Source organism: Equus caballus, chromosome 14 (genome assembly GCF_041296265.1).
Source record: "Equus caballus isolate H_3958 breed thoroughbred chromosome 14, TB-T2T, whole genome shotgun sequence".
Classification (NCBI taxonomy): Eukaryota; Metazoa; Chordata; class Mammalia; order Perissodactyla; family Equidae; genus Equus; species Equus caballus.
Window position 1 is genome coordinate 44,235,840 of NC_091697.1, and position 24,304 is coordinate 44,260,143.

Sequence of the window (24,304 nt, forward strand, 5' to 3'; positions counted from 1 at the left end):
AAATGCTCACCTTCATCAGATCATGCAAGATCCAGGTATGTGGGTCTTGGACCTCCCCCTTGGGTTTGGGGCTGAGTCCCTTTATCACCCACAACACCTGGCAGGGCACAGGCATTAGCACGTATTTGCTGTTGGCCTGACGAACTACTAAGTGACGGCTTTGCTCATGTCCCAGTGGCGCACACTCCTCTGATTGAGAAATTCCAACTTACTTTTCATGACTCTGTTCCAATGTGACCTCCTCCTGTCCTGGCAGGATTAGTCACTCCCTCCTCTGACTTGTACTGCACCCTGGACATGGACACTCATTCACTCATGCATTCATTAACTCAGTAGACATTTATTGAGTGCCTACTATTGTGCCAGCTCTGTGTTGGGCACTCACAGCTTGTATGACACCACAGCAGGTGCCTGGCTTCACCAGCAGCCTGCGAGTCCCCCTGGGCAGAGCCCGTGCTGCCTGGCCCAGAGGAGACCTGTGGAGACAGGTGTACCTTGTCTAGGTCCAGCTTGCACAGGAGGACGGGGGATCTGGGCACGTCTGCCCCCTCGGCTCCCCCGATGGGCTTGCTCACCTCTCGGATGACCTGTGGAGAGGAAGAATAGCTGTGAGCAGCCCAGCAGGGACGGCGGAGGCAAAAGGAAGAACGGGGTCTGTGTGGTCAGGACTGTCGAGCAAAGGGATTGGGACCCCCTGGGCAGAAGAGCTGGGTTGACCTGGCCTCCTTCCTGCCACATGTGTGGGCCACCTCAGGGTTTGACCGGACTTTCTCTTGTGTCTGTCCCTTGAATTGAAAAGATACAGGGCAGGGAAACAAGAGGTTTGGCTTCTGGCCCTGGTTCCAATGCTCATTAGTCACGTGGCCTTCAGAAAGCCCCTTCCCTGCTCTGGACCTTGGTTTCTCTGTCTGTAACATGGGTTATAACCTCCCTGGGTTGTCTGAGGATCAGTGAGATCATGGGTGTGAAAGGCCATGTGAACCGGGACACACTGCACAAGCCTGAGGGACTTGCTTCTGTGACTATGTTGGATAGCCAGGGCTATCTTCTCCATTTCAAAGATGAGGAAACTGAGACTCCAAGGCATTCACCCAAGGCCACACAGCACAAGCATCCAGATCATGAAATAATGGCCACCACTTGCTGCTCAGCTATCTGTGGCTTTACGTGGATTATCCCATTGCATCCCCACAGCAGCCTTGTGGGCCAGGGACCGCTGTGATTGCCAAGTTACAGATTAGGATGACGAGGCTCTGAGAGGCAAAGCCATGGTTGCCTCGCCTTAAACTCTGGGATAATGGCCTCTCAGGATTGGGGTGTCAAGGCAGGCCTCTTAACTCTGGGTCTGGGGCTCCTTCTTCTGACCCACTGGCCCCTTGAGGGCAGAGGCTCCCCAAGCAGGCAGGTTCTCTCCCTTCCTTCCCCTCCTGAGACAAAGGCAGTAAACATTCCAGTGGAAGAGCTGGTTATCACAGGAAGGAAGGGAGGATGGGGAGGGAGGGAGGATGGGGGGGGGAGGGGTTTGGTTTCTTTGTTCCAGCAGGAAGATGAGAGGAGAGAGAGAGAGAGAAAGGTGCCAGAGTGAAATAGAAGCAGGGTGCAGGGCTGTGGCCGCTGTAAGGGACGGGGCGGGGCTTCACCGTCATCACACAGTAATCACTGACGGTTACTGAGCACTGACTACCTGGCAGGCACTGTGTCAAGTGCTGTCTAGAATCCTTACGAGAGCCATTTTACAGAGGAGGCAACCGAGGCACAGACAGGCAAAGTCATCTGCAGAGGATCACACAGCCAGTAAGTGGCACTTAGGCCTAGGATTGAACTCAAGTCTGTGTGTCACCAAAGTACCCCATCGTCATCACCATGTCACCCTGCCTATGGCCTTTGGAGTAGATTTGCTTGTTGGCTTCTAATCCTAGTCGTAACCACTTGGTTGTGTGACCTTCAGCAAGTCTCATAAGTTCTCTGTGCCTCGGTTTGCTCATCTGTAAAACGGGAACAATAACAGTCCCATTGCGAAGAGTAAATGAGGTCATGTTTGTCAAGCTTTTAGCACAATGCATGGCCTGAAGTGAGTGCTCGGTACACGATAACTCTCTTTGTACGTGCAGCTGCGAGATGCAGAAGCTGGATCACAGGTGGATGTTACAAGGATGCACATTTTGCCCTAAGATAAAGAAGAATTTTTCCTTTTTTAAAAGAAAAAAGAAAAAAGATTAGCTTACTTAATGATAAAATCAGCTTCCTTTGTAGATATTAACCTCTCATTCCAGGAGGTGTACAAGTGTAGGCTGGAGAAGCCCACAGCAGGGATGTTAGAAAAGAAAATCAAATACCTAAAAAGAAGAAACGCTTCCAGCCTGAAGTCTGTCTCCTGGAAACATCCAAGGCCCATTTCCACACATAAGCCCCAGCCACGCACGGGACAATGACCTCCTCTCCCTGAGCAACGCCTGTTCTTCCAGGGACGGAGCCCACCCCGCTGAAGGCTGGGCCTGGGGAAGAGAGGAAGGAAGGGAGGCAGGGCGGGGGGGAGGAAGGTGCGGGCCCCCTGTACCTTCAGCCACTCCTCGGCCTGCTCCCGGCTCTGCAGTGCCAGTACCAAGACCTCAGTGGCCCCCTGGGAGAAGCGCAGCTCGTGCCTCTTGTGCCGGCTGTCCTTGGGCACGTAGACGACGTTGCAGACATCCAATGCCAGCCTCAGATGTGGCTGCCGGTCCTTGGAGCTTTTGTAACACTGAACAGGGAGAGAAGGAGTCAGGTCCTCCTGGAGTGGAGGGTGGAGGAGGGAGACACCCTCACACAGAGGCACGGGGGAGCTCCACCTACCCCAAAGACATCTCCCCCACCCAGCTCAACTGTGGGCACCATGGGAGGAGGCTTTGGCTATTTCCCGCAGAGAAGAGAAGCCTGGGAGAGGGACATCTTTGGACAATCTTCAGATCTTAACGGCTACCAATGGGCCCCTAGGGCACACCTATTTAGGAAGAGGCAGATTTTAGCACAATACCAGGAAGACCATTCTAGTCTAAGGAACCAGAGAAGAAACAGGCTGGCTTGGGAGGCAGCCAGCTCTCTGCTACTGAAGGGCTACATGGCAGGAATGTGGGAGAGAGAATTCTGGCTGAGATGGAGGCTGGGCTTGGGAAGTCAAAAGTTTATCAATAATGACTCTCACTTCCCAGTTCTTATTATGAAGCCAGCATTACCTTGATACCAGAAGCTGACAATGACATTACAAAAAAGGAAAATCATAGGCTAAGCTCTCTCATGACATAGCTACAAATGCCATGAACAAAGTATTAACAAGTAGAATCCAGATACAAATAAAAAGCATATTGTATCAAGATCAAGTTTATTCTAGGAATTAGGGTTTATTCTAGGAATGCAAGCGTGAGTTAGCATTGAAAAACCAACCATATAATTCATAACATCAACAGAAAAAAGGAGAAAAACTACATATCTCAAAAGAAGCAGAAAAAGTATTTGATAAAACTCCATACCCATTTGTAACATAAACTCTTAGCAAACAAGGAATAGAGGGGAACTTCCTTAATGTGATAATAAGGGGCATCTAGAAACAACCCACAGCAAACATCAGACTTAATGGTGAATTACTGAAACTTTCCCTTTGAGCTCTGGACTGAGACAAGGACACCTGCTGTCACCACTTCTGTTCACCTTGTGCTGGAGGTCCTAGCCAGTGCGATAAGTCAAGAAAAAACTGAAGGCATAAGGAGTGGAAAGAAGTAAGTCCTGGCCCTTGGACTAGTTCTGGCCTGGGATGAGCTTTTCACGGCTCCAGGGTGAGAAAAGGTCACGTTTCAATTGGATATATATTGGGCAAGGCTTGTCAACAGATTTTTGGGTAAAGAGCTATTTTCTCTTCTGGAATTATGTCTCTCTTCCTACTTTGAATTTAAAGGTACATTTTGTTTGATGAAAATGATAGTGATGAGAGATGGTGAATTGAAAAAAAGGAAAAAAGCAAGTTATGTAATAAATACTACATGGGCTCAGTTTTAGAAAAGACAGATACATGGAAACGAGGGTGGAAATATGTATATTAAAACTTAACACTGGTTAGCACTGGGTCAATGGGATTATAAGTGGTTTTTTAAAAAGGCTTTTTCATTTTGTTTTTCTCTAGTTTTATACATAATTTACTTGCATAATGAAAAACAATAAACATTGTTTAAAAATGATAAAAAATTCTTTCTTGGCAAAACAAAAACTTGGTAAAGTCTATATCGGCTCTTCTAGTTTTTTTTTAAATTCTGCTCCAGTGGGAGAGCCCTGATCTCAGAAGAACGAGGCTTTGAGCCTCTGCACATGAAGCAAGCCCAGAGGAATTGAGGCCGACACGCCTGCATGCACGCAGACATGCGCAAGTCCGCGTGAGGCCTAAAGGCACACGCCCATGGCCACTCACCAGGAGCTGGTCCTCCTTGATGACAGTCAGCTGCTTGGCCCACTGCCCGAAGCGCTTTTTCCGCAGCAGGAAGGCACATATCCTGCAGTCCCTCACCAGGTGCATGGAGGCCTCCTCCGAGGGCCACTGGTGCATGGGCTGTGGGCCCTTCCCTTCCTCCTCCTCCTCGTCGTAGGACTCGTAGGAGCTGCTCATTGCGTCAGAGTCGTTGTCTGCAGGTGCCGTGGGAAAGGACCTGCCACTGTGCCACCGCCCAGGAGGCAGCTTCTAACCCCTCTTCAGGCGTCCCTGCCCTGGGCCCCGGGACCACGAAGGGGTGGCACAAGGGGAGATCATGGTAATGGCTATACTCCCTTGTGGGCACGGTGTTTTACAGATTTACCACTGGCTTTGTGCTCTCGGTGACTTCACCGAGGTTCAGTTTTCTTATTAGTAAAATGGTCATAAATAACAGTATCTACCTCATCAGGCTACTGTGAGCATTACTGAATACAGAGCGTTTAGCCCGGTTTCTGGCACTCATTGAGTGCTCAGTAAACGTCAGAGGGGGTGGTGGGTACATGTACGCCAAGGGTCAGGTCAGGGCCTACTCTTCAAGGACAGAAGCTTCTCAATGCCTGCCCGCTACTTACAGGAGTTCTTCAGCTCTCCGTTCATCCTGGTCGTGGGGTAGCTGCTGTCTGCGTCCTCGTAGTAGCTATCCACGACGGAGTGCGCCGGACTGCAGCCGTCCGTGGGATTGGCAGCAAGAACCGCACCTTGGAAAAATGCAGGCAGACTGCAGGGGCCAGGGCTGGGCAAGGCCCTGGACACAGTGCCCCTCCTCAGGGAAGAGAGAGCGGAGCTCCCTGCAGCTCCCCGGCCAGGGTGTGGGGCCTCCTTTCTGCATCTCACCTGCTCTAGCTCCCCATGTGCCCTCTGTGCTCCAGGCATGCGTTCATGCTCTTCCCTGTGCTCTCCTAGCTTCCCGGAGAGCACACTTACTCATCCTTAAGACCAGTCCTTCAACATCTTTCCTCTGATCTTCCTAGGCAGAGAATGGTCAGCCTCTCCTCGAGACCCCAGAGCACTGGGGGTGTGTGTGTGTGTGTGTGTGTGTGTGTGTGTGTGTGTCTTAGTCACAGCTCTGGTCCCTGTACTTCTAAACCTCTGCGACTACAAAGGAGGAGTGGGACTAGAGAGACAATGACAGTGCACCCAGTAGTGAATACAGCAGCCACCCTGCAGGATTACCACCGCACACTCCCATTCAGGGGGCCGCACGGCCTCAAATCGTATTCTGCATCAGCATTACGGGGGTCGTTTTAGAATGCAGACCCCTAGGCTGTATCCCAGAGATTCTGATTCACCGGGGTGGGCTGGGGTGAAGTTTAAACAAAATGGTTTTTAAACTATTTAATAGGACATTAAAAAACATACGTAAAAATAGAAAATATATTGAACTCTCAGGAGTTGGATGTTTTAAAAACAATGAGGGTTGTTTTGATGCAGATGGTCTCTGGAGCAAACTCTGAAGTTCAGGGGGTTAAAGGCATGTGCTTTGGGGTTGATCAGATTTGAGTTCAAACCTATCTCCACACTTACTGAGCGACCTCAGAAAGAAAACACAGTTTCTCTGCCTTTCAGATTCTTCACCTTAAAGTGGCATGAACAGTTCTCACTTGGATTAGTGCTATGATGCGTATAAACTCTCAGCACAGTGCCCGGCACACAGAATGTGCTGGACAAATGCCAGCTATCATTATTATCGTCTCCTGCGATTCCCACAACACTGGGAGGTGGGTGTCAGCCCCACTTTACAGATGAAGAAACTGAGGCCACGCACAGTTCGCTGGTGACAGAGCCTGGATGAGAACTGAGGTTGCCAGCTCAGGGGATGGAGGCACATCCCTCGTCCAGGAAGCCTTCCTTTCATCCCATTGCAATTGGCTCTCACCACGCTGCTCTTCAGAGCGCCGCTTTGGGCTCCCAGCCCCTCCTGTCCATCTGTTTCCTGAGGACGGCAGCAGTGAAATTCCCAGTGACCGGGACACCCAGTTCTATCTCCCGAGTTCGGCTCAGAGCCTGCCTTTCCCAGCAGGCACTCTGAGGCCTCAGATGATGGCGACATCTCCTGTGGGGTGGACCAGTGGAGTGAGGCCTGGAGGTGGGGCCCGGGGGAGGAGGAAGTGCAATGCGGAAGGGGGAGGGGGCGTCTGCAGCAAAGCGCTGGGACACCTGGCAGGGCTGGACACTGTGTGCAGGAGGAAGGATACTCCGTGACGGGCTCGGTGCTCTCCCCCTGGACAAGGGCCTTGGCCTTCCTGAGGCACTCCCTTCCCGCCTGCCCCAGGATCCCCGCTGCTCCTGGGAGGCGGCTTCTCCGCCCCGTCTGAGAGGGGGATGAGCTCTTTGGGGAGGTGGAGGAGCTTCATTAGGTGAGGGACTCGTGCTGGGGCTCGGGGCCAGCAGCACTTTGTCCTCTCTTTCCTCCCCTGTCCTTGAGCAGTTAAAGTCAAGTCACTGACTTCACATACAAACAGCTGCTTGCAGCGACGCAGACCCCAAGATGATCAAGGCTGAAGAATATGGAGCCACTGATCACCTGGTCCAGCCTTCCCATCTCACTTGGTTTTAGCTAGTTTATTAATCATAAAAATAATATACCACAGTAGCCCAAAGGTGGAAACAACCCAGGTGTCCATCAACTGACGGATGGATACACAAAATGTGGTATATCCATACAATGGAATACTATTTGGCTGTAAAAAGGAACGAAGTACTGATACATGCAATGACATGGATGAACCTTGAAAACATTATGATGAGTGAAAGACACCAGACACAAAAGGCCACATATTGTATGATTCTATTCATATGAAATATCCAGAATAGGCAAATCCATAGAGACAGAAAGCAGACCGGTGGTTGGCAGGGGCTCAGGGGAGAGGGGAACAGGGAGTGACTGCTTAAGGGGTATGGGGTTTCCTTCTGGAGTGAAGAAAATGTTTGGGAACTAGATAGTGGTGATGGCTGCACAACACTGTGAATGCACTAAACGCCACTGACGGCCCACTGTAAAATGGTTGAAATGGTCAATTTTACGTTATATGTATTTTACTACAATAAAAAAAATATATGCCCATGGAGAAAAGCACAGTCAGTACAAAAGAGTATAAGTGGGAAAATATGTTCCCTTCACCCAGATTTCTATTTATTTCCCACAGGAAAATACTCTTAATAGTTTCTTGTATATCCTAGAAAAATTGTTAAAATGAATGCACGTGTGTGTGTACGCCATTAAAAAACAAATGAAATTATGTTATATGCAATGTTCTGTGTTTGAGTTTTTTTCAATGAAGCTATCTTGGAATTCATTTCTGGTCAGCGCAGACAGACCTATTTTATGTATTTTTTGGTGGTTGGAGAATATTCCAAGGTACTACTGAATGATGGGAGAGCGTGACACAAACATTATCTTATACAAGTTCAACCGCACATGCTGGGTCATCCAAAAACCATAATACGGTTTCTTGTATGTCATGTTAAGTCCCATACTTAAGCCAGCGGCTTATCTGATCCTCAAAAAAAGCCACCATCTTTTGCAACCCTGGAGGAAACCGATTGAGAGACGAGTCAAAATCAAAGCCTTCCCTTTGCGGGCGATTTAAGAAATTTTTCAAAGGTAACTGGTACCACTGCCCTCTAAATTATTTTATTGTGCTCACCTATCAGTAAAAATATATACATGTCATATACTTACATTTACTTATGTAACAATTAAATATGTACATATAAGCTAATTCCAAGTATTATGCTACTATTAGATTACAAACACTATAACTATAAAATATTCACATGGAAATTTTAGAAAGATGTATTGCCCTAAATATAAATGAAGCTTCTGATACTTCTGCCCACATCGTTTCATGAATCCCCTGGGGTGCCCACGCTCCACTCTGAAGACCTCCGATTTCCACCACGGCTTTTTTCATCTGATGCATTGACTTTGTAACTGATCCAACTACAAGATGTGATTCTGCTGAAACACAATTATCGCACCGGTCCACTGAAGAGGAGCACTCGGAGGAGCACCAGCTTCAGCACTAGGAACCCGGCTGCGAGGTCATCTGCGTACCTCCATCCTAGCCCCTTGGTATGTGTGCATTTAGCCCCTCTTTCTTATCTGAAGGGCAGGGGAACAGAGGCCCAGAGAGGGGAGGCAGGTTGTCTAAAGCCACACAGAACTGGGACTAGAACCCAAGCCCCTGACCCCCAGGGCCACGCCCACTGGCCCACCCAGGCCATCACTAGGGAGGTCAGGTGCTCAGGCAGCTGCTCCTCAGGAAGTGGGCATGGCTGGGTGGTGCCCGGCTGGGAGCTCCAGCCCCAGCAGGAGAAACAGGCACTTCAGGAGAGGCGCCTCCTCCCCTTGCCCCCACCCCCAGGGGACCAGAACTTACTGTGGGAGCTGATGTACTCGGGGGCCTTACCCGGCCCCAGGGGAAGGGCCTCCTCATAGTAGTCCTCGGGGGGAGGCCTGTTGGGGAGTGGTGGAGGCAGGTCGGCTGCCTGAAGGGGGACAAAGGCGGGGTGAGACCAAGAAGGCCCGCAGAGCCAGAGCGGAGGGGAGCAGGCAGAGCGAGGGGAAGGAGGCAGGGGGAGATGGAGGCGGGAGCTCCTTGAGGCGGCATGCGGTCTCTGAATGGGAAGTCCTAACTTCTGAGTGAGTTGCAGAAGGGCCCTGCTGGAAACCCTAGAGAGCATGCTTGGTCCTGTACTTCTTACCCGAATTATTTAAGCCTCAGGGCTCCTCTGTAATGTCCGACAGTTTTGTGGACTGCCACATAGACGGAGTTACACTTTAGACTGAGCACACGCAGAATCATCGAAAGCTACTGTGAGTTCTGCAATACTCTGCAACCCCATCTGCATGCATGCGAGGAACAGCAGGACAAGTAAACGTGAGATGTTATTTAGCCAGGTGGGATCACCTAGTGGCTAAGAGCCTAGGCTCTGGGGCTGGGGAGCCCCAGCTTTACAGCTAAGCTCTGTCACTTACTAGCAGTGGGACATCAGCATGTCACTTACTCTCTCTGAGCCTCAGTTTCCTCACCTGTAAAGTGGGGATAATAATACTGCCAGCCTCACTCAGTTGCTGTGAGCACGTAAAGGACATAATAAGTGGTCAAGAATTGGGACCATCCATGGTGATGAGGACAGTGAATTATGTGGTTGACAGACAATGCTTGATGTGATTATGCGCCCCCTGACTTAATTCCATGGCCCCAAGGGTGGGAACCCTAGATATGATCCAAACCATTTTGTAGGTGAAAAACTCAGGCTCAGAGACGGGAAGTGATTTGCCTAAGGCCACACAGCGGTAAGGAGGAAGGCAGAGGCTACGTAACTCCTGGTCCAGAGCTTTCCCCATCACTCTGCCTGTATTACTACAATCACAGGCTGGGGTGGGGACATCCTTTGGGACTGAAGGGACGGGTCAGTTCATCACATTCTCCCTGCTCAGCCTGGGCACAGTGAGCATGTCATGAGTCACTGAAATGTTCTCTTGGCACTATTTCTGCCCTTAACCACCATATGGGAGACAGAACAGGATCCTGTACAACCAGGAGGGTCCCCAGGGTCAGGGGGAGAGCTTCCCTTGCCCTCTCCAGAGGGACAGAGGGCCTGATGGTGTGGGAAGCCAGGCCATGACTCACATGTCTCAGAGACGGGCTCTTGGCTGGCTCAGGGCTGGCTCCTTTGCCGGGCTCCCCATCGTCCTCCGGCATGTCCCGAAGGTCGCTCAGGTCACAGTCTGTGGAGGGTCAGACCATTAGGTAAAGAAAGCCGAGGATAAGTGGCACAGAGCCGAAGAGGGCTGGATTTGGGGTGGGAAGGCCTCCACCACCTCCTCCATTAGTAACCCTGAGCAAGTGACTTCACCCCGAGACTGGGTCTTCTCATCTGGAAACTGGTCACAATAATCCCCGCCTTGTCTACCTCCCAGGGTTTTCCAGAGGATCAGATGAAATCATTTTCAAGGGTTATGTCATGAAAGCATGGTGTCTTCCTGCAGTGTCTATCAACTCCTAAAACTCTCTCCCTGACCCACAGCTTTCCCCCGTGGTGAAGAGTGCCGTCTTCCCTCAAGACGGAGCAGGCATTGCATACACCCTGCATGCAGCCTGGCTCGGCTGCTCCCACGCCCGTGATGCCACTGCTGGTCCATCACAGCTCCATCTTCTAGACTGCTAGACTGGGCCGCCAGACGGCTCGACCCAGGGTTCCAGGCGGCCACGACCAATGATGGAGGAGCAGGTGAGACCACACCCTGGGGGCCAGACCCCACTGGGCTGCGCTTTCATCCCTCCCTTTCCTCAAATCTCGGGGATGATCTCCCATAACCGTACAGATTTTGACTAGATTTTCAGACCTGGCAGGGCCCAGAGAGGCCAAGAGACTTGCCCAAAGCGACTCAGTGCTGTAATGTTGGAGCCAGGCCCCTATGCAGGTATCTCCCCGCCCAATCCGGGGACCCTCCCACAGACTGAGGTCAGCAGACGGTCGCTTACCAAATTCTTCGAAGAGGGACTCCACGAAGCTGGGCCCAGTGTGGAGGTCGGCTGTGTTCACGTACAGATAGGAGACTTCCTTTGCTGTGAGGGAGGAGGAGAACATACCAGCAGTGAGGGGGAGGCGACCCGTGGCTTCTGACTCTGAGGAGGGGCCAGGTCCCCCCGCCCCACTTGGACTTTTCTCCCACACAGGACACAGCATTCAGTTTGCAAAGCATGTGCACATCTTAACATCCCCTGGTTTCCCAACATTGTTTTCATCTTCACATTGTTACTGAGGCTCTCCCTCACCAAGTGAAAGGATGCCCAGAGCCCAGTATAGAAAACAGCTCACAGGGGCTGCTCCGGAATGGCCAGGGGACAGGGGCTCTGGGGAGCACAGTCCCAAACTGCCGTCCCTTTCATCCTCCCACAGGCCTGTGAGGGCAGCTGATGACATCGAACTCTTTTGTCACTGAGAAGTGAGGCTCACAGAGTCCCCCAGTGGTGACTTCCCACCACGTCACTCAGACCCTCCAACGCTGCAGAACACAGGTGAAGCTCCTTAGGGTTTACGAGTCCCTGGATTTACATGTATCATCTCATGGGCTGACTTGGGGTGTAGAGAAAAGGCTGGAGCAGATGAGGGGGACTTGCTGCTCAGTAGACAGGCAGAGAGGCTGTGGGGGCAGAGGAGGGGCACCAGTAAAGATGTGGGGCCGGTGTACAACTCACAAAGATGGGGGTGTGTGCAAGTGTGGGTCTGTGTGTAGGAGTGTAGGATGTGTCTGTGCTACGTGTGCTGTGTGTCTATCTGGTGTATGTCAGACTGTATGTGAGTGTTCACTGTGTGTGCATGTGTACTATGTGTATGCGATGTGTATGTCAGTGTGTGTTGTGTGCGAGAGCAGTGTTACATGTCATATGTGCTGTGTATGTGAGTTCATGCTGTATGTGAGAGCATGTTGTGTCGTGTGTGATGTGTGTTATGCATGTGAGGTATAGGTCAGAGCATGCAGTTGGTGAGAGTATGTTGTGTGTGTCATGGGTAGCATACATTTGTTATGGTTGTGCTATGCATGTGAGCGGAATGTGAGAACGTGTGTGGGAGGGTGGTATGTGGTGTGTACGTGAGTGTGTGCTGGGTATGGGAGGGTGTTGTGTGTATGCAGTGTGTGTCAAGTGTAGTGTACATTTGTTATGGTTGTGCTATGCATGTGAGGGGCACATGAGAACGTGTGTGGGAGTGTGGTATGCAGTGTGTATGTAAGTGTGTGCTCGGTGTGAGAGCACGTTGTATTTGGGGTCACATGTGATACATGTTTGTTACGTATGTGAGGTGTATGTGACAACGTGTTCTGTGTGAGTATGTTGCATGTGGGAGTGTGGTATGTATATGAGCGTGTGCTGGGTGTGACAGCATGTTGTGTGTGTTTGGGGTCACATGTGATACGTGTTTGTTACATATGTGATGTGTTCTCTGTGTGTTGTATGTGGGAGTGTAGTATGTGGTGTGTACGTATGTGTGGTGTGTGTGTGTGTGCGTTTGTAGCAGGGTGAGGATGGAGGAGTCCAATGAGCACAGAGGGCTGAAGTGGATGAGGACATTGGGTCAGACCATGAAAACCCCGAATGCTACACTATGAGGCTCAGTTGTTCTGCTGCCGGCAGGCCCTAGGGAGTTACGAAAGGTTCTTGAGGAGCTCTGGGGAGAACGCTGATGGCTGACCTGGGAGGGGCTGCAGGCTCTGCAGGATGGAGGCCACGGCCATCTTCTTCTCCAGGGTGGTATCGCTGAGGTACTCGTGGTCCAGGAGGCTGAGCAGCCCTGTGAGCTCAGGGAGCAGCTGCTCCAGCACTGAGGCGGGAGGCCGATGGAGCACGGTCAGGGCCCTGTGTCCAGGATCCCGGCCCCGCCCCCTCCCACTGGAGGCCAGGGAAGCAGGGCCAGAGGGCAGGCCCGGGTACAAAGGGAGACCTCAGAGGCCCTCGCACAGCTGTCCCAGGGCCGGCCACCCAGCCTCCCTCAGGAGAGCCCTGTTCAGTTAGCCACGACATTACTCCGGGCCTCCCCACTCTACCTCAGACCTCTTACGTCCTTGGCCTGAGGATTGAAGCTTCCGGGCTCACCCTGGAAGCTCTGAGCCCAGGCTGCCCTGAGCGGAGGCACCCAGGCCTCCCTTTGTCCCAGCCTGACCTCTGCTTTACAGGCCCGGGGTCCTTCCTTGCTGCAGCTCGAGGCTTGGTGCAGGTCCCAGGCGGGAGCCTCCAGCCGTCCAGGACACAGGCAGGAAGGAAGCCCTGCTGTCCCACCAGTTCATATGCTTCAATCTCTGGAAGCTTCTGTTTCCGGCGCCTTGGTGGGAGCCAAACTAAACATTAACCCTCCCCAGCTCAGGCCGAAGTCTACGGTGAGGTGGCTGTTCTTTCTCTCCACACTACAGCAGTGCTTCTCCAACTTGAGCTAACAGGAACTACCCAGTGAGATTGTCAAAACGCAAATTCTGACTCAGGAGGCCTGGGGTGGGACCTGAGATGCTGCATTGCTGACAGGCTCCCAGCTGCTGAGGAGGGGCCAGCAGCTGCTGCTGCTGCTGCTGGTTGAGACCCCACGGAGTTGCAAAATCCTAGAGCACAGAGTCCTTTAAAGACTGGAGCGTGCCAAGAGCATGATGTCATCCATGTCTCCCTGTCCTGAGCAGCAACTTGGGACTTGGTTTGCCTTACAGCTGAAGACCAGCCTCATGACAGTGGTAGCACTGTCCTGTTTGTAACTCGCCAATCATTTGTGCTTAATAGTAAAAGCCCTTTCATACTTACTGTCTCTTCTAAATCTCATATTAAGCCTTTTATTATTTCCATTATATGGAGGCAGAAACGAAGGCTCAGAGAGGGTAAATAACCTCCAGGGTCACACAGCCAGCAGAGCCTTGACTGGACCTGGTTCCCTTACTCTATACGTCTAACCATGACACCATAGTGCCTTGCAGTATTTTACACGATCCTCCCAACAAGTTTTAAGATAGGTCCCATGATCACTCCTACTTTTTAGATGAAGAAAGTAAGGTTCAGAGAAGGTAAGTAACTTGCTTGAAGTCACACAGAGGCAAGCAGAAGAGCCAGGAGGTCAGCTCCAGTTTCCTGACTCCCAACTCCACGTGCTTCTGCCCACCCCGGGCCCCCCGAGGAAGCCGTGAGACTCCGACTTGTAGCTACTGGGTCTCAATGGGTAAAAGGGGCTATAACCAGCCCCAGAGCCAGACCACCTGGCTTCAGGTTCAGGCTCCATCATTCATTCGCTGTGGGACTTTTGGCAAGTTACTTAACCTGTGACTCAGTTTCCTCCTCTGTAGAGGGGAGGGGTGTAATAACAGCCCCTGCTTCTTATGGTTGCTGTGAGGATCAGTTATACCAGGCATGAAAAGTGCCCTGCCCCGGACTCAGTAAACGCTCACCCCCAGTCAGCTGTTACTGCCGTTACAGCATTTACCACGCTGACGTGTGCTGGGCGGGTCTCTCTGAGAGTCTGTCCCCCTCAGCAGGCTGTGAGGCTCTGGGAAGCACAGAACTTACTACGAATCTCAGCTTCCTTGGCATCTAGTCTGGGGCCCACTCGGTGTGGGTGCTCTGTATGTATTTGAAGAGAGAGGGAATGAAAAGATGACCACGCCAGGACTTTTTTAAAAATAGAAATCTTACGTGTAGATAGTGGCACTTGTTGGAAAAATGTGGTGTTGCAGTTTGTCTGTGGCATTCCATCACCACCTCAAATTTGTTGGAAATGAGCTAAAGGCTGAAAACTGACAGCTACCCCCTTGCGAGCTCTCTCTGCCTCAGGGCACTGGGCTTTCCTCTCAATGTCTCATCTGGTCCCCACAGCACATCTGTGAGTAGGTCCTAGGGGGATACTTGTGCTCCAGAAGATGACGCTGAGGCTGAGGGAAGCTAAGGGCCCATCTCACAGCTTGAAAGAGGAGGAGCCAGGTTGATTCCGAGTCTGTGTGATTCCTAGAGCTCCTGAGTCGCACACCTCCAGGGGGCGCCACTCCCCTCAGAGCCCAAGTGAAAGGTGCCCGCAGGCCGCGCTGCCTCCAGGGCTCGTGCTGTGGCCAGGCCACGTGAGCGAGGGCTCTGGATGGGGAGGTTTCCCTCTCTGAAGTAGGACATCATTTAAATCCTTGTAGCCAAATTCTAGCTGTGGTGAAGGAAATCTTTTCAAACGGAATCGCAAACCTCTCTGGCACCAACAGGCATACCAACAGTCAGTTAACCCAGAATATTTACTGAGCACTAATTATGTGCAACTTGGGGGAAATAGGAAGTGAATAAGATACTGTGGCTGTGGGCATATTCTCTCTCTCTCTCACTCACACACACACACAGACACACACACACACATGCACGCACGCACGCACATAACGACTTGCCAGGGAGGCCATGGTAAATACCCCAGGCGGGCACGGCACCATGGGAGCTTCCCTGTGGCCCGCAGCCGTGGTCCACATGAGAAAATCCACGACACTGCTCTGCCATCACGCAGGAACTTCAAGGCTACGGGGTGCAGTGGCTGTTTCTTCATCCTACTACCAGCGATTCTGAAACTTTGTGGCCTCAGGACTCCTTTATACTTTTAAAAATTATTGAGAACCCCAAAGAGCTTTTGTTTTATGTGGGTTATATCTATCAACATTGACTGTATTAACAATTAAGACGAAGAAGATTTTAAAACACAAGAATACACAGGTGCGCATCCCATTAGTCTTCAGCGCTACCATGTCAACGCATGTCATGTAACCTCTGGAAAACTCCACTGTACACAGGTGAGAGGACGAGAGCAAAAAAGGCCTTTAAGGTCTTGGGACTATATAAAAGTAGTTTTAACCTTGCGGACCCCCTGAGAGCATCACGGGGACTCCCCAAGGCATTCTCCATCCCAACCACACCTTTCTGAGAACTGCTATCCTTCAATGAATGACCTCAGATTGCTAAACCTTTTCCGATTTCCTAAGTCCCTTGGTCTGCCCCTTCCTCCTCAGCCTCCCTCTCCCCTCCCCCTCCCTCCCTTTCTGTCTCTCTTTCTTTTTTTCACTGTAAGCTTCCAAAGATTTCTTCTTGCTGCTATCAGCAAGTGCCTAGTGCCTATGTGTGGCAGCATTCCTGCTTATAAAAGCTCTCGGGCTTCTAATTTAAGGTTTGTTACAATTGTTTCTAACAAGTAGGTTTGGAGCGAGTTCTCTGCATTTAAAGACAGGAGCTATAGTACCCAAGCTTTGTAACACCTTTTGTCTTTATCCTTGGTCCTGGATGGGATTCCTAACAGAGACCATGACTTTTCATCTAACCGTGATCACAAAAGTCCAAACACAGCAAAGGAGGGAACCGAGTAAATCTGGGAGCAGCAGATGGGGAGAGCCAAGCTGCCCAGTCCGGGTGGCGGTTGGCTTCTGCAGCCTGGAAGGAAGTGGCAGGCAGCAGGTGGCAGAGGGACAGTCACATAGTTTTTAAAGTGGGTTTGGCAGAGAAGTGTGAGCCAAGGGGGAAGCTCAGCTTGCAGGTCATGAACAGGCTCCCTAGAGCTGAGCAGTTACTGGATACTGGGCGGTTAGCACGCCTCATCTCATTTCATCCTCATAAACCTCACAAGAGGTAGCCGGTGTTGCTATCCAAGCCCTACAAGGGAGGAAATGGAGGCTCTGAGAAGTGAGGCCACCCAGTCAGCAAGCAGCAAGGCCAGGCCTTGAGCTCAAGTCTATGTGACTTCACAGCTTGCACCCCTGTTCCTGAGCAGCAGAGGCCAGGCCAGGGCAGGGAGGAGGTGCGCAGCCCCTCACAGCTCTCCTGCCGAGGGCTCTGGGCCATGTCTTCACTGGGGCTCCTGGCCTGGGTGTCCCCTCACTGGGTGGGTGGGAAATCCTTATTGTGGGGCTGAAATTCCTGCTCAGTGGGCCTCTCTCCACTGGACCCATTGAACTTCAGAGCCCTAACTATGAAGATCTCATAGAAGAAAAACAAGTGACTCAAAGCGTACACCTGACTTAGCGATACCTCATCCCAGACGGAGTCTCATACCTCATGGATGTGGGGGAGCTTTCAGCCAGCGCTCGGCTCTTCAAGGACAGTACAGAACTGCCCCTAAAGCCAGCTTTCAGGTGCACTGAATACAGAAGTGCCTTTGATGGCAACTTCATCTTTGACGCCTTAGAATTTAAACCACGGGGGTTTAAACCATCAGAGAATTTAATTTGGAGAGAAATCACGTGTGTATGATGCACACGACAAACGGATCTGCCAAGGCTCATACATACCCCCAGGACAGCAGCCTCAAATTTTGGCAGTCAGACTCTCCCAGGGGGTTTGTCAGAAATGCAGATTCCCAGACCTCCTATCCAGAGTCTGACTCAGCAGGTCCTGTACTGGGACCCAGGAATCTGCATTTTTTATGTGTGTGTGTGAGGAAGATTGGCCCTGAGCTAACACCTGTGCCAATCTTCCTCTATAGCATGTGGGACGCTGCCGCAGCGTGCCTTGATGAGCGGTGCTAGGTCCGGGCTCCGGATCTGAACCCATGAACCCCGGGCCGCCAAAGCAGAGCGCGCCAACCTAACCACTACGCCACGAGACCTTCCCCAAGAATCTGCATTTTTAAGTACTCCAGGTGATTCTAAGGTTCAAGCTTTGAAAAATACTCCACCAGAAAACACACACTACACGGCATGTCTGTGAATATAAGGAACCTGGGAAGACTTCCCTCATTCCTTAAAAAATTATCATTAGACCTGGCCTTCTGAAACAACTGAGAGTCAGGTGGGAACAGGAGCTCTTACAGAAGATTGTTACTAGCTGGAGCGTGGAGTCTTGCTTAGAAGAGCAACGCTGAGGGCTTTGGGGTCAGACCTGTGCGAACTGGAATTCTTGTGCTGCAAATTCTGAGCTGTACAAAGATGGGCATGTTAGAGAATTCTGAGCCGTGGTTTTCTCATCTGTGAAATGAGAATAATAGGAGCCCAGCCTCCTAGGCTGTTGTTGTTGCTACTTCCTAATACTCCCCAGAACCATGCAGACTCCACGGTATTGATGGATGGTATCGAGTGACAGATTTGCTAGAGATGTTGTAACAAGGGCTGTGAGGATGGGGACTAGGTCTCAGTCATAGTGGATGTCCAACGAGCATTTATTCAACGAACGTGATATTTTGATGACCTAGTCTAAATTTTTCATTTTAAAGATGTGGAAAGCGAAGGTCAAAGAGGTTATTTGGCTTAGTTACGGTCACACAACCAACTGAAAACAGAAGTATCTAGTGTTAGATTCACACAGAGCTAACGCTTAGAGGAATCACAGAAGAGCGGCTAAGAGCACAGGCCAGAGCACAGGCCGTGCACATCTGGGCCCCCTCCCAGCTCTGCCGCCAGCAGTGGGCCCCGGGGGAAATTTCTTAACTTTGCTAAACTTTCAGTTCTTTATCTGCAAACAGAGTGAGTAGTAACAGTAGCCGCTTCACATGGTCATTGAGAAGATGAAAGGAAGTAATGTGTATGGCGCTCAGAGCACTCAACAGGTGCCCTGTTCACTCCTGTGACCTCCCGGCAGCCTCAGGTGTGTGGTAGGCACAAGGGAGGGGGGTATCTGGGGGCAAGAGGATGTCATGGGACTCTGCAAGCCCCACCACGTGGACTGTTCATGGCTCCAGGCTTGACACCGAGCTTGAGCTTGGGGTGCTTAAGGCTGTAGGAGGCCGTGGAGCCCCTTCCCCTTGGGCTCACATCCCAAGGACCCTTTCTACGCTAGGTGAAAGGACAACATCTTCCAGTTGGAGGGGCAGTAATGCAACCCTGACATCCTGTCCTCACCTCCCCAGTCAGGAAAGATGTCACTCACCAACCTGCCCCCTCCCATCTTCACTCCTGGTCTAAGTCATCTCTGCTTTCCGAGGGTAGACCAGGGCATCAAGACAGGGCTGTCTTTCATGTCTAAAGTTTATTTAGAACGATGAATACATTTCATTGATCTTGTTTGGTTTAGCTGAGCCTTAGGGAGGTACGGAGAATTCCAATGAGGAAAAAAACACAGGAAGAAACGGTCTAATCATTGTTTACAAGTCTTTAATCTTTCGCTGAGTGGGACAGTCGGGCACAGAAACCCAAGATGGGTGATAATTGTTCTCTAGGATGCAAGAAAGTTTGCCAAATAAAATTAGAAGGCTATTTAAAAATATATCTAAGATTAGACCACCAAGTGCTTATTGTTCCTGGTGAATATCCAGCTAAGACTAAGATCAATTTTCTCTCTGCTCCTCCACACTCCCCACCTAAGTGAAAACACAGTGAGATGGGACAGAGCAGAAATTAAGCCACAGGCAAAAAGCAGGGCTACCTGCTTCGAGGACGGCACCCCTGATGGAGCCTGAGTGAAACCTTCAAACAAAAGGTGCTTACCATAGCTGACAGGGGTTCTAGTGCAGGGAGGGCTGGATGTCGAAGAGATCTCGGAGGTCAGGAGCCCACTTTCCATGACAAAAGAGCAGTGAATAATTCAACTTCAACGACCCACAGGAATAATGAGCCCTGTTTCGGCTCCTCCTAGGTGGGCCCAGAGGGCACTCTGACTTGTGATCTCATTCCTGCGCACCTTTTAGACTCTGGAATTTACAAAAATGCAAGGAAACAGCCTGCGAGTTACAATTCATTAAATGCAAAGCAGTAGGAGGAAACGCAATTCCTCTTTTCCCTACCTCACTATTGAGAAACCTCTTAAGGACAAAGATAACTCATCTTTGTTTTCAAAGACAAAGAAAATGCAATCAGCTTGATTTAAAAAGGGAAAATAGGAAGAGCTGTCAGAATGTGGTTTTATGAAAGGCCTACAATTTTTCTTTTGGTTTACTCAGATTTCTTTTCTCATTTCCAAACAGCAAAATAACCCAATTTCCATCTCATAAAGGCTCCTGTCCAGGAGAGAGAAGCAGTGCATTACTTAAAAAATTTTTGATCATGATTTTAGAGACGACTTTTAGGACACTGTTTTGTAACCAGCTAGCACATTAATGAGGCATGACCCATTATAGTGGTGGGGAGGCAGGTCGCCCTGGAAAGGAAAGCAGGCATGACCTCAACATTTGGGTGGGAGGAGGGAACGGAAGAGGAACCTTTCCTTCCAACACTGCAGGTCCATCCAAAGAGACCTCCCTCCAGTCTGCCTTCAATGTTCTTTTCTTTAGCCTCTTAACCCAGGGCCTTTGCATATGCTGTTCTCTCTGCCTGTCAGAACTCCCTTCTCCTGAAACCAGTAATGTCCCCCCTTCAGCTCTCAACTCAGTCAGGTTTCCTCAGGGAAGCTTTCCCTGTCCTCTCGACCACACCCATTCCCCGTATTTGATGCTGTCACAGCACCACTCTCCTTGTGGTACTTCTCATGGTGAAATGTTATATTTACAAGTCGTCCCCCCTTATCCACGGTTCCAGTTACCCGTGGCCAATCTCAGTCCTAAAACATTAAATTGAAAATTCCATAAATAAATAATTCCTAAGTTTTAAATTGCACGTGTTCCAAGCAGGGTGATGAAATCTCGTGCCATCCTGCTCCGTCCCACTGGGGACGTGAATCATCCCTTTGTCCAGTGTATCCACGCTGTATATACAGCTACCCACCCATTAGCCTGTTAGTTAGGAGAAAACATAACATCTATAGGGCTTGAGATGACTGCGGTTTCAGGCATCCACTGGGGGTCTTGGGAACGTAACCCCCGCAGACAAGGGGGGACAACTGTACTTATGTATTTCATTGATTAACGTCAGTTGCCCCCCTTGAGCCTGAACTCCATGAGGGCAGGAATAGCACCAGCTTTTGCTTACTTTACAGAGTAAATCAGTGTGTAAGCATTTATGGAACGAATGAATTCTTGAATAAACTTTTCTTAAGAGTTGATGAAGTCCAGCAGCCAGTGAATGTGGTTCTTTTTTTTTGAGGAAGATTAGCCCTGAGCTAACTACTGCCAATCCTCCCCTTTTTGCTGAGGAAGACTGGCCCTGAGCTAACATCTGTGCCCATCTTCCTTCACCTTATATGTGGGACACCTACCACAGCATGGCTTTTTGCCAAGTGGTGCCATGTCTGCACCCGGGATCTGAACTGGCGAACCCCAGGCCGCCGAGAAGCGGAACGTGCGCACTTAACCGCTGTACCACCAGGCCGGCCCCGTGAATGTAATTTTAAAACCATGTCTGTCCTCAAAGTGGCTCAGCATAGTAAAAACATGCTTGAAAAAAAGAAAAAACAGGTCACAAGAAGCCCTGGGGAACAAAAGGACGCAGAAGCCCAATTTCTCCCTGGGCTGAGCTCCCCAAATGCTATTTGGTTGAACATATATCCTTCGCGTGAATATGGCTGCCAATGGAAGCACACGTCGTAGCTGGGATTTTAATCCTAACATATAAATTGGGAAATAATGACAACTAACATACACTGAGCAACTCAAACCACTTGAGTTCAAGTCCTGTTTCCCCGTTTCCTAGCTGTTCACCTTTGGGACACTTACACACCCACCCAGTGCTTCAAGGACATCATCGGTAACCTATGAGCAGATGCAGCTCTTCAGTGGGGATGGCCCTAATACGTGAGAATGTGCCTAGAACTGTATCTGGTATGTAGTAAGCACTCAATAAATGTTAGCTGTTTATATCATTCTTCTATTACTTTTATAGAAGTCATACCCTGTTGCAAGAGATTTACACGCATTATTTACACGACCTAATTCTTATGATAAGGTGGGTTAGCCCCATGTTACAGCTGTGGGAACTGAGGATTGCAGAGTGGGGAGACTTCTGGGGAGCTACTCAGCGATGCCTCCCCCAGTGCTCCTTCAGGACGCTGCTTCTGTCTATGTCCCGCTCCGGGTTAACTCTGCAGAGAGGCCACCAGCTACACAGGGGAGGCGGGCAGAATTGCCCCTGCATTTCATGGGTGTAGAAATGTGTCCTTCCCCTGCCCACGTGCTCTTCTGGTTGCTGGAGATCTCCCCACCTGGGCGCATGTGGACATCTCACTTCCTTCCTCTGAATTTACCAGCCCTTCTCTCTGAGCCCAAGTGAAGGGCAAACAGTGGGCAGAGCGTCAGAGGGGACGGCACTGGTGGGACTTGCATTGTTGAGCACTAAAACAAGCATTTCCTGTTGTCCCAGAGAGTACAGGGAAGACCAGGGTGCACACTGGCTGGAAAAGAATGGAAAAGGAACAGCAAAGAAACCCCAGCTGCAAAGCCAATGTCTTGGTGTTGACTGCGCTCCAGAAGTTAAATATAGCCCCCGTGAGGGAGAGCAAGGGCTGGCAAGGTCACCTTGGAAGGCTTGTGCATGTGTTAATTATGGCTCTCACAGGAAGCTGAATATCCTCTATGCTGAAGAGAACAGTACAAGTCTGACTCCATGGGACAGAAACACAGAATCCTGAGGGAGGGAGGTGGTGAAGAGTGCAAGGTTTGGGATTTGGTATCAGAGGCTCTGGTTTGGGATTTGGTATCAGAGGCTCTGGTTTGGGATTTGGTATCAGAGGCTCTGGTTTGGATTCTAACTCCTCCCACTTACTAGTGTGGAATCTGGGGTAAGTCCTTAACCCCTCTGAGTGTCATCTTCCTCTTCTGGAAGGAGGGGTTTACAATCCCCATGCAGGTGCGCGGGGGAAATGGGGAAGGGCTAGGAAAGGGTTTGTAAACCGTGGGGATTACTATTAGGGATGGGAAGGTAGCACGATTCTCTGATCTCCTGTTATTTCAGGAAGACAGGGAGGCAAGAGGTCAGGGGGGTTGAAGGTCAGTGGGGAAGGTCGTGGGGTCATTTCTGGGGGACTCACTTCCCAGGAGTCAGGCCAGGGTGACAGGCTCAGGGAAGCCCTGAATCTCAATGGCCTTTCCAGCAGCAGCTCTGCCCAGGTCCTGTCATCTGCCAGCAAAGCCCTCGTTCGGGCTCTTTGTTTCTCAGCCCAGGGAAGCCGTCGCTCCCGCACCAAGACATTTCCAGACAGGAGGGGGTGAGGAAGTCACTTTTGGCTGTGGGACTGGGCTCTCCCAGAATTGTTCCTTTGTCTGCAGATTCCTCCCCATTTAGCTCACAAAGGAAATGGGTCCAGGAGGAAGTGGAAAACTGCGACATACACACGGACACACACGCTCACCCCCACACGCAAGATGGCAGCTGTTTCCGTTTCCAGCAGTCTGCACCATCTCTTCCCCAAAGGCCTGGGAAACAGCAGCAGTCCCGGGAGTGGTCTGGGAGACCCGATGATAAAAGCAGGGAGCAGGTTTGAGCCCTTAAGTGATGTTCCAGATGTTGTGCTAGGCATTTTGAATGGATTACTTCATTTAATCCTCACAATGACCCCGTGAGGTAGGTACCGTTTTTACCTTCTGTTTTACACACAAACCAAGCGAGGCTCAGAGAGTCACAGTCATTTGTCTAAAGGCACACAACTGGCAGAACCAAGATTCAAACCGAGACCTAACTCTAGGGCCTAAGCTTTTGATCGCTGCATCATACCTGGCCTTCTCCTTCTAACAGAGGTTCCCGACCCCTAAAGCTTACTGGAGCCAGTAGTGGGCGCCTCATGACCCTTCCCCACTGACGTCCAGTCAGAGGATGGGCGCCCGGTCTGAGGCCTAGATGGCACTGGGCTTTCTGCACCTGAGCAGTTTGAGTTTGGACCCATCTCACCAACAGCCTGGGGCAGACACCAAGGTGTCTGGCTAGGGGTATATGGCTAATGCAGATAATAATAAAGACATCCAAGAATGACAGCGAACATTTATTGAACACTTCTTACACACTAGGTACTGTGCCTAACACTTTTCTTTCCTTTTTTAAATAGGACCTCAAGCAGACAAAAATTAGGCTAACCCTAATCCTTGCTGCACGGCTGTGTGGCCTTGGGCAAGTCGCTTCATGTCTCTGAGTCTCAGTTTCCTCAACGTTAATGAGGGGTCATGATAACTGCCCTACCCACCTCTTGAGCCTGTTGTGAGACTCAGGTCCAACACTGCCTGTGAGAAAGGAGAGCACGCTGAACTGAAGTTCCGTAAACTGATAAATTGTGACGAATAATGTACGTGCCCTCAGTCCCCCTCCCCCACTCAAGCAACAGAACCCCTGTGGGACTCAGGAGATGAGACTGGACCGCATCCTCATTCAGAAAGGCAAAGGATGAGGTTGACAGTCAGCCCACAGAAACCTTGTGTGATAAAGGAACCAGAGAACCATCAGTAGATGCTTCAGGGTGCACCAACTGGAACACAGTATATATTTATCTTTCTTCTATTAGATGGAGTTTAAAAAAAATGATTATTTTTACT

The 24,304-nt window shown here is 50.5% G+C and overlaps 1 protein-coding gene across 5 annotated transcripts in view; it reads right to left on the reverse strand.

The window, feature by feature from the left end:
- Window positions 1-24,304, reverse strand: part of AFAP1L1 (actin filament associated protein 1 like 1) — a 61,483-nt gene that overhangs the window by 22,356 nt on the left and 14,823 nt on the right. For 3 of the 5 annotated variants that reach the window (XM_023617456.2, XM_070233031.1, XM_023617459.2), the window contains exons 2-9: window positions 12,698-12,826; window positions 10,987-11,070; window positions 10,132-10,229; window positions 8,875-8,983; window positions 5,065-5,190; window positions 4,433-4,644; window positions 2,558-2,737; window positions 495-587 (exon numbers count right to left, since the gene is read on the reverse strand). In XM_023617456.2, the coding sequence (XP_023473224.1) occupies window positions 495-587; window positions 2,558-2,737; window positions 4,433-4,644; window positions 5,065-5,190; window positions 8,875-8,983; window positions 10,132-10,229; window positions 10,987-11,070; window positions 12,698-12,826 (1,031 nt within the window). Of the gene's footprint in view, window positions 1-494; window positions 588-2,557; window positions 2,738-4,432; window positions 4,645-5,064; window positions 5,191-8,874; window positions 8,984-10,131; window positions 10,230-10,986; window positions 11,071-12,697; window positions 12,827-13,165; window positions 13,452-24,304 lie in introns of those variants that run through there. The other 2 variants (XM_023617457.2, XM_070233033.1) reach the window with 2 other exon arrangements.